This window comes from Schistosoma mansoni, chromosome W, assembly GCF_000237925.1.
Source record: "Schistosoma mansoni strain Puerto Rico chromosome W, complete genome".
Taxonomy (NCBI): Eukaryota; Metazoa; Platyhelminthes; class Trematoda; order Strigeidida; family Schistosomatidae; genus Schistosoma; species Schistosoma mansoni.
The window spans coordinates 8,867,716-8,878,793 of NC_031502.1; the positions used below are offsets into that span (position 1 = coordinate 8,867,716).

The 11,078-nt window shown below is 38.8% G+C and overlaps 1 protein-coding gene across 1 annotated transcript; it reads left to right on the forward strand.

Moving 5' to 3' along the window:
* Nucleotides 1-8,243: 8,243 nt before the first annotated feature.
* On the forward strand, nucleotides 8,244-9,032 carry Smp_203410 (uncharacterized protein; the record flags this gene model as incomplete). Its single annotated transcript, XM_018800142.1, has 1 exon — nucleotides 8,244-9,032. The coding sequence occupies one exon, from the start codon at nucleotides 8,244-8,246 to the stop codon at nucleotides 9,030-9,032; it is 789 nt and encodes a 262-aa protein (XP_018653985.1).
* Between the last annotated feature and the right edge of the window lie 2,046 nt (nucleotides 9,033-11,078).

Here is an 11,078-nt window from a genome sequence, read left to right on the forward strand (position 1 = left end):
TTTGCGTAACTTTTTTTTCGGGTTACAGATTATCTCCAGTTACAGTTAGGCACACGATATATATATTCTATCAACAAATACTCGATAATTACTCTGAGGTATACCGAACGTAACCGGAATCGGCATGTGTAAACAGCTATGTTACACACCACATCACGACAACAACCCACCGGTTTCCTCGAAAGCGCTCCGAGTAGCCCTCGAAAGCTGAGGTTGGCCAAAAATGAGTTCGATCACATGATGGAGTTAGGGATCATTCGGCCATCAACACTGCCCACGGACATCTCTCCTGCATATTGTCCCGAAGACGGAAAGCAACGATTAGCGTGCAACTGGTGAAAACCAGCGAAAACCGTTCCTGGTCGTCACCCGTTGCCTCACATTCACGACTTGACACGTACTTGAAAGGTACAACAGTCTTTTCGAAAACCAACTTGTTTAAAGCTCATAACCAAATTCTCAAGGCTGCTGACGACATTCTTGAGACCGCTATCAACATCCGATTCGGTCTCTACGAGTTTTCATCGATGACGTTTTTCTAGGTATTTAACTTCGTACATGCGTATGCTGACGACTGCTTGATAGCAAGCCTGAACAGAGTATCTGCATCTGGACGGGTAAAGAAACGTGATCACTTTGTTTAATCTCTTCGAAGTATTTCAGTCCACAGTCTGAGTACTTTTTTCTCGTTGAGTTACTGTCATAATTTTGGTCGTCTATAACAAACCAAGACCACTGTTTCAACTTGAATAATTTCCAATTAGAATATCGTTTTGCATATATACCCAGGTGAAAATATAATTTATGGACGAACCAATCAGATCTGAGATAATAGGTCACGGATTTTAGAGCGAAATTCGTCTACTCATTTGGCTAATTACTATGTCGACATTATAGTTGATGTCACTTTGTGATGAAAACTCTAAATTTGGTTCCTAACCATCAACTGTAGATCATGATTCTAATTCGTCACCACCCCCATTTAGTCCTAGTTAGTAGATTGACAATCTCAAGGTTATTTTATCGTTGCTCAAAGGTCGTCCATAGATTATAGTCTCATCCATTTTCATTCAGTTGTTAAGTTTTTATCATAATGTGATTGTTTCTTTTCTTCAATGTTATCTAAAAGTTTGTTGCTGATTCCTGAACAGTGTGAAATAAGTGACTGTCATTTCCTGAGCTGTCAATACCCGATGGAGTGCGATGAATGATAGAAGGGTATCACGAAATTCGCTCTGATCTAACACTTGCAGAGTGTGATAGACTCAGATGTGTTCGTTTATGCCATCAAGGCTGCTTGGATGCAAAGAGTGTATTGTCAGAAATCACTGAAATGGTAACTGTTGCTAAATCTGGTGTTGCCTAGCGCAACTCTTTCGGTCTCTCTTGTTATGAATATGATGATACTAGCTCTGTGATACCCAAATATATGTGCAAGGGTGAGAGTAAGCAACCTTGTCTGACACCGATCTTTACCTCAAACGAGTCAGTGAGTTGTTCTCCATGCACCATCTTGCTAGTTTAATCCATCATAGGAACTCGGTATGATATTGACTATCTTCTCAGGCACGCCGTAATATCGAAGAAACTTCCAGTGTTTTCCTGTCCACAGTATCAAATGTTTCCTCTTAGTCAATGAAGTTGATGTAGAGTGATGAATTCCATTCAATTGATTGTTCCACAATGATCCGTAGTGTTGCGATTTGGTCTGTACACGATCGATTCTTACGGAATCCAGCTTGTTGGTCTCAAAGTTGGGCGTCGACGGAGTCTCCCATTCTGTTTAACGATACCCTGTTGAAGACTTTTCTTGGTATTGAGAGAAGACTGATGTCCCTATAGTTATCACACTTGCTGAGATCGCCTGATGGCCATGCTGATCTCTTCAATTGTTGGTGGGTCAACATAGATTGGGAGGTCCGTGTGTGCTCTTTCTGTGTTGGGTGGGTCCAGTGGAGCTGATCGATTCAATAGTTCTTTGAATTGTTCTACCCACCTATTTCGTCGTTCTTCAATGTCGGTGATTACCTTGCCTTCCTTGCTTTTCACTGGTCGTTCTGGTTTACGGTAATTTCCAGCGAGCTTCTTTGCCGTGTTATACAGTCTTCTCATGTTTCCTTCTCTCGTAGCCTTGTCCGCCGTCATTACTAAATCCTCCACATATTCACGGTTGTCGATTCTGATGCTCCTCTTCACTTGCTTGTTTACTTCTGTGTATTCAGCTTGTGCTTTGTTTGACTTTTTCTGCTCTTATTCGGCTATCATTGATTGCTACCTTCTTGTTCCTCCTTCCTTCAATCTTATCTAGTGTATCGGCGGTGGTCCGTTCTTTATGGCGGTGCTTCTTTTGGCCCAGAACTTCATGACATGTTAAATTGGTTGCCTCCGTGGTCTCTTTCCAGTTGCTCTCCATAGTAGTTCCTTCTCCAATGACTAGATCATGAAAGGCCTGTAATCTATTGTTGAGGGTTATCTTAAGTTTGTTAAGTTTGTCAGTATGCCGAAGAAAAGCCTCATTAAACTGCTATGATGTTGTCTACCCCATTGTCCAGTGTTTCTTAAGTTTTAATTTCATCCTGGCGACCAGCAAGTGGTAATCTGAGGCTATATCAGCTCCTCTCCTAGTTCTCATATCCCCCATCGTCTTCCTGGAGTTTTTGTTGATGCGGATATAGTCAATTTAGTTCTGCGTAGTGTGATCCAGTGAAGTCCATGTGGCTTTGTGTATGTGTTTGTGTCGGAATATAGTGCCGCCTATGACCTGTTTATCTCAGGGTCCCAAACAATATAACTAGTATGTCAAGTCACTCGGAAGCTAACATCCTATTAATCATCACTAACGCGCTGTATGTGGTTGGCCTCTGAAAATCTCGAATTCATTAGCGCAAACTTTAGATTAATACCACTCATTCTCAATAACAGCCAGTTTGAAATTCTGAGCCTGCATAGGAGAATGATTCAGTGTGCACCTTAGTTCAAGTATATCAAAGTCGATAATGCACTACATATTTGGTTTGATAACATGGAAATGCCTACAAAACAAGGTGGAAGAGTGGTCCTACATAGACAATGTTATATAAAAAAACGAGTAGATTACATCTGGACGACGCTTTCTCCACCAGGCATAACCATAGTCACATTAACCAACCCGTCAGATCAGCTGTAGAACAGTAAGTTAAAACATCAATAATATTCCGCAACTACTTTACAATCAGTAAATAGACTCCTTAGAACAAAGGAACAAAGTGCTATTCAAAAAAGACTTCCATCAATCATAAGTGAGTGGTTAACTGTCCAGCACAACTGACTCTTAACAATTAGGAAGCTTAATACTTATCCCACTAGGGACGGATCAAATTACTGAAATTAAGCGGGATCAGTCGATAATACAGTTACACAGTGAGACAGTTGAAATCAAAACGTCAAGTTTTTAACCAAAGTTAAAACAGTCATTCAGGGAGGTTAGTCAGTTTCAGACCGCAAACAAATGAAAAAGTTGTTGAATTAATGTACTGAAATGTAGACTTGTTAACATATTTACGCCTGTTACCCCTCGTGGAGGTGCATAGATCGCACATCAGTATTCTCCATCCAACCCTGTCCTGGGCAATCCTTCCAGTTGTTATTCATCCTTTTCACATCGGCTTCTATCCCTCGTCGTAATGTGTTCTTTGGCCTTCTTCATTTGCGCTACCCTTCAAAATTACAAGTTAGAGATTGCCTGATGATGCAGTTTGGTGATTTCCTCAATGTATGTCCTATCCACTTCCAACGTCTTTTCCTAATTTCCTCTTCAACTGGGAGCTGGTTTCTCATCTCCCATAAAACGCTGTTGCTGACGGTATCCGGGCAGAGAATGTTGAGTATTTTGCATAGACAACTGTTTATAAATACTTGTACCTCTTTGATGATGGTTGTAGTAGTTCTCCACGTAACAGCTCCGCACAGTAGGACTGTCTTGACGTTCGTATTGAAGATTCTCACTTTGATATTAGTTGACAGTTGTTTTGAGTTCCATATGTTCCTTGTAGGAATGAGACCCTTGGTTTGCCAATCTTCGCCTTTACCTCCGCATCAGGTCCTCCTTGTTCATCTATGATGCTTCCCAGGTACGTGAATGTATCTATATCATTCAGAGTTTCTCCATTAAGTGTGATTGGGTTGTTGTTCTCCGTGTTGTATTTGAGAATCTTTCTTTTCTTTTGTGTATGTTGAGGCCTGTTGATGCAGAGGCTGCGGCTGCGTTTGTTGTCTTTGTCTGTATTTGTTCGTGTGTATTGGATAGAAGGGCTAGGTCATCTGCCATGTCCAAATCGTCTAGTTGATTCTGAGGTATCCATTGTGTTCCTTGCTTCCACTCAGATGTCGAATTCTTCATAATCCAGTCAATCACTAGAGGAAAGAGGATGGGGGAGAGGACGACAGGAAATCATTATGTGCAGAGGGCAACAAAGAAATATTGCTATGTGGAGTGTATGCATAAGAGATTTGTACATACATGTACAAGAAACGTTTTAAAGTTGTACTCACTTGTTATGGCCTCCCAGTTGGAATGACCATAATCTCAAGGTATATAGCTTCAGGAACAGACTCGATGTCCATAAACTCACACATGAATTACTACCTCACATTTGGGATATCCGTACCTGATGCACGTCTCGTAACTTATACATCATGACCACTACCTCATACTATCATCTTTTTTTACTGAGTTTGTAGTGGCATTGAATAGTAACCACAATCCTCAAAGCTGAACATGAGATAAGCGACAAAATAGACTTTCAACATGTAATACAAAGAGAAGGTCAACAATGGTGAACGCGGTAGCGTTCATTCCAAATTCAGTTCATCGGATGGTATGGCTCGGCCTTGCAAGAGTGGTCGTACTTATGTAAAATTACTTTCACTCATAATAAGTATATTTTTCTATCTCCAACCTAAATGTGGTCCCTATCATATGTTGATGATTGTTACGATACAATGAGTCATTGTAGAAAATGATGTGATTTCCATTGTAAGATCTTATGGATTATGCAGTCACATCATGAGAAGTCTACAATTTTGGGACTAGGTCTATTATTAGAGCAGTACTAATAATGAAGTAGACCATAATTTCACAAGTTCCCAAATGTCCCAGTTTACCTGTTACTCCGACACTTCTGTCCGTTCAGATCATTTGGGTCAATTTCAATGTACACTATATTTGTATCAACCTTGCGTAAAGCGACCAATTTCTTTCTCCCTCCTTGTTTTTTCATGAGGTCCTATGTCTTTGGTAATCTATGATATGGATTAGTCTAGCAGTTCGAGTAATGTGGTCGTGATTATTTAGTCATTTGTCGACATGTTTGCTATGTAATCGTAACTTGTGCATTTTTCCTTTGGTGGTAGTGCTTCTAGGGCAAGCAGCTATTAAGAGGTTGACTGACTGTAATGTAAAAAACAACAGAAGAGGAATATCTTGATTTGGAAAGGCAGAGGGACAACGGTTAGTAGAAGTATAAAAACAATTGTCATTCCAATGGTTATAAAACGAAGTGTCAGGTGATACTGTACTCAGAAAACTATGTGAGGTAGAATAACAGATTAATATTGTCTTATTATGTTCATGGAAAACCAAAACAAGTTTCTCTGTAGCTTCATAAAAAGAATGTTACATATCCTATTTTACATTGTGGATCTAGATTCCTTAACACTAAACACATCACCGTAATAGGATTTGTAGACTGCCGGAAAAAAATTAAAATCCATTTATAATATAATTTATGTCTCATTTCTTCCCATGCTAGCCTAAGCTTCGTGAGGTTTCGGTTCCTTAGAATCAAAGACATTCTTTGATACTGGAACACAAATAAATCCCACCGGGAATTTTAAGAAGCTTTTTGTCTTCATCCGAGTTCATTTTAAAAGTCTCTTTATGTGTTTGTTTGTCAGGAAAAAACTAAATTCTGGCCGGAAAAGGGGATAAATGATGCCAGTTAACAAAGGGGAAATAAAGGAGAGAGTCCAATCGCTGACTAATTTTTTCACCCTCTGCAGAGTAAAAAAGACAGAAAGAGCTACTAATAAGTTCTCCGTAAATACCTCCTCATTGAATCTGTTTTCAGATCATCCCAAAATGGTTCCCCACTTGCCAGAATATGTAACACAAACTTTGTTACAGTTGCGAATGACTTACCAGTTGTGTTAATATCCATTCTACTCTCTACAACACCATAGGTGGAATAGAATTGCAACATGACCTAAAGTTGCTGGCTCAATGGATATATAAGTGTTCATAAAAAGCTGATTCCCACAAGAGTGTAATGGTGCAAGCAAATAACTGTGACTGTTCATATCGCTACACAATAGGCGAATTTGTGATGCAAAAAGTAATCATAAAGATTTGCGAAGTGATAACGAGCAGTGACCTTGGAACTGGAAGTAACTGTAAGACCGCCGCTGCCAAAGGCTTCATATTTTATGAGCTATCCATAAATCACAACTTGGAGGAAGAAACGTTTAGGGTATAATTCCAGACGTTTGTGAGGACCCATATGAAATATGGGATTCAAGCAACCAGACCTTATTTTAAACATGAGGGGACTATAGCAAAGCAAATTCAGTGGGAAGAGACCAACTGGTATAGGGTCTCGCTGACCTTTCTTGTTAAGACAAACTTGGACATCTCAACCTATTTCCGTTATTTTACCGCAGGTGGCAGGATGAATAATAACTGGCTAACTAAATACTGAATGGTGGTCTTGGTATTAATGTTTCCTATCTTTACCTTGTATCAAGGACTGGTCATTCGAGAGGACATTCTAAGAAAAATCAGAAAGTGAGATCAAATCATCTACGTCTGGAGTTCCGTTTCTCGCACCGAGTAGTGAATTACTAGAATTCTCTTCCGGAAAACGTAATGTCAGCACCTTCCGTTGGTTCATTCAAAGAGAAATCGAATCTTCACAGTACCTTGTAGAGGTAAATCAATCCCCAGAATCAACAGCTCTTGTAAGTGTTCGATACTGGATGCTGACCATATTAGTTTTGATGGACTCACTTAGCTGAAGACGCTCAGTCACACATCCACACCAGATCACGAGTTGGGACGGTGTGTTCAACGTCTCCTGAGGTCGCTAGCCAGTTTAGATCAGTCGCTCCTCGATATGTTGATAATCTATCAAATATATCTTCCAGCCTCCTTGCTTCTGACTTCTGATTTCACTGGGTGGGTGCGATTCAATTATAGGTGTTGCTGGTAATGTGTTGCCAGACTACAACACCTGTGGTATCGTCAACCTCAAGGGTTGATATATGTTGACTGACCTCTTATTCCTACTACTAAAAATCAAAACAATCACGTTGACTGTGTTGAACGACTGGACTGTCTCACTGAGACATAACCGCTCAGCCCATAGAGAACTCCTAGACTTCTACAAGGCATCCAATATGGCAGACCATCGTACTTCGTCATAGAAACCGAATTTTATGGGTGTACGGTTACACGTCGCTCATATTCCCCGGGCGAGTGATAATAAACAATCAAAGTTTATATCACTCTATCAACATGGTTTTCCGTGACAAGTGAAGTTCCGCGAGGGTCAATCTCTTTATCAATCTTTTTTCTTTAGTCCATTGATGATCCCTCTAACTTTTAAACTCTTCTTTGCAGATGATCTTCAGATCCAGAGATAGAAAGTTAGTCCACAAGATTTCGACATTCAAAGAGGATACTCACATAAGATATACGGCCGGACAACATGAAATCTCTTATCTCTAGGTTATATTAACTACAGAATACCAATAATGCTCAAACCGTACCTTTCTGGATATTCCGGTATCACAATCTCCACGTAACCTGTATATCATCCCAAGTTGTGGAACTCTCCACTAGAATCTCTAGCAATGGCATCGTCTGCAAAAATTTTCTTAAGAAAGCTTAAACATTACTGTGGTTCTGTGTATGCTAAGTTGGATTGCTCTGAGAGTTACTTCACGGGTACATCTATTACAAACTAAGTTGTTGCGTCCTACAGTTTCTAGAAAAGATATAACATGATTTACACATCTCCGTAATCAAGAATAAACCATTATTGTTCAGATGCGGGGCCTAAGGGACAAACAGTGGACTAATTCTGCCATGCAAAGTCGAAATTGATATCTCAATACCGAAACTGAAACTGACGGATTCCGCTCATTTTGATTCCCATAGCAACTTTCGTTCAGCTTTTGAGGATGCTCAGTGACTTTTTAAAAATCGAATGGATGACTTGACCAATGAAGAGCTTCAAAAGTGGTTAAAGTTTTCAAACCAACCTGACCCTAAATCTATCAAACCTTACTCTTTATATCGTGGTCTTTTCTACAGTGAAAACATATGTGATTTTGTTATGAATTTGTGCAAGCTGTTAAACGCCCCTGATGAAGTCGCTTTCAAAACGATTGAGATGTTTGACAGATTTTTACTCCTTTACTTTAAAGACTTGTCGTTCGAAGGATGGATAACTAATTTTGACCAGTCTTCCTTACCAAAGAAGAAAAAAATTGTACTTTATCTAATCACTGTCCTACAAGTGGTTACAAAGTTAATTTACAGACATAAAATCCTTAAAACGTCAGACGCTGAAAGGGTCATGCTTAAATTGGGCCATCCATTTTTTAAAAATGAAATCATAGAAGCTGAGTTGTGTGTACTAAACACTTTGCAAGACTCTCTTATGTACAGAACTCTAGAGGAATGCATAGAGTTTCTTGCAGTTGTTTTTACTAGCAAGGATAGGGAATTACGTTTCTCACTGAAAAACGAGGTGATGTTCTACGTCTACTGCAAATACAATTATTTGAACGCAGAACTGAAAAAATATAATCTTCTTTTTAAGTCATCTACCCATACACTTATTCTTCTTGGTTCAGCGGTATTGTTTTCGTGTCTAATATTGAATAACCATGTGAATAAAATCAATGTTCTGCGTTTGGCTGTCAAATCGCTGGGAATCGTGAGCACACAAGACGTCCTGAAAGCAACGTTTATCCTACTAAAATCGATATAAAGTGTATCACTGATCATCTTCCATTTTTACTTGGAAAACCTGGATTTATCATCCATCGTGTTTGCAAACTTGACTGGTTTTGGTTTAAAAATTCCTGTCAGTGTCATCCATTTCTATTTAAAATCAATTTTGTCAGTTGTATTTGTATACTTGGTAGTTCGTGACTGATAATTAGTTTAGACTGACTGCTTATATACTAGAACCGGAGTTGAAAATCGCGTGAAGATCTATGAATTACGACCCCTAAAGAAGACTGAATATGCAGTGAACTCTACTCAGTGCTGTTGACAAACGTAGTCATAGTTATATCAGTGAAGTACTGGTAAACATAAATGGTATCATGTACATAATTATAATCACTAACTCAATAATTTATCTTTTTCTGTTTGCTTCTTCATGCTGTTTTTCTATTGTTTGTGCCTCTACGACAAATACAAAAAACTCTGTGACTTTATAATACATTAATTGGTTCAAGTGGTATGTACTTATAATGATATTTTTGTTTAGTTATCTCAAGTTAATTCTTAAGAAAGAAACTGACAGTTATTAGAAGCATCTAAATGATATTGTAGCGATTTCAGAGCTAACGTGTATAAGTTAAAAATCGTAATGTCAGAAGACTGGATAAGTAGTGGCTAAGTTGATGTTTCCACAGATTTACCCTGAATGGTAATTACTTTGATGAATCAGAATAAAGAAAGCTAAAACTATTTATTCGAAAAATTATGTATTGACACAATAAATACGATACTCAGCCATTTTTAGATATACAAACGACTACGATGTAGGACCCTATCATCAGTGTGTGACGGTTAAATTGACAACATATCCACTCCTTGGATGATCTTGAAAAAGCACTTCTAGTAGTGTATTAGAGAATTGCTTACAGTAACCTGAAACACTTTTGAACTAACAATAGTAAATGTTTATCTCAATATTAGACCTTTAGTCTTAGTACTTCTTAGTTATCTGCCTGTGTACCTACATAATTACGTACACACTTACTAACTTACTCAATTGCCTACATAAGCCTGCTACCCATCTTAGGCTATAGGTCGCCGACCAGAGATTTCCTAATAACTCTGTTCTGGACTTTCTTTTTCAGTTGTTGTCGAGTGTTATTTATGGTCTTGATGCTCCCCTCCAATTTGCTGTGTTGTCTTTTGTTTGACTCTTCTCTTTTGGCCCTGAAAGCATCATATTCTCTTTGTTTATCAATGGTGATACCTAGATACATGGAGGCTTTGCCATTAATTGTGACTTGAATATTGCTTGCTGTTTTGCAGTTCAGGGTCTTGCTTTTACTCTTGCAAATGCTCAGAGAGGTTTTTACCTAACTTGCCGATGTTCTGACTGCCCTCACCTGAATTTGTTGTTATGTATACAATATCTACCTCAATGTCCAGTGAGTTCAGTAGTGATAGTCTATTCGAGAGTTATTCAAAGTGTTCTACCCACCTGTTCTGTTCCCCTTGAACCTCAGTAACTAGGTTTTCTTCTTTGTTCCTGACTGGTTGCTCTGGTTTCCCTTATTTCCCTCTTGACCTGTTCATTGCATCATATAGTTCTTCCGTATATCCTCCTCTTACAGCTTGTACTGCTGTAGTTGCTCAGTCTTCTACATATTCCTACCTGTCAGTTCAAATGCCCTTCTTCATTCATTTGTTTGCTTCAGTGTATTAGGCTGTTGTCTTATTGTTCCTCTTTCCTTGAATCCTACCCAGACTGTCTACAGAGATCTATTGTTTATTCTGGTGCATTTTAGGGTCCAGCATCTTCTAATATGTTGGCGTTACCACTCCTTCAATCCCTCTTCAGTTGCCTTCCATGATATCATTAACTTCTTCTAGTAGATTATTTTGATACAATAGACGATGTTTAAAATTTAAGCATGTAAAGGCATAAGTATGCACACGTATATATAAAGTCGTTCAATGTTAATGGTGAATAACTGACAAGGACAAATGAGATCTGTGCATATAATAGGTTACAAATTACTTGGTCAGTTTAGAATGATCAACCTGTCTCAAAGTTAAGATCAATTTG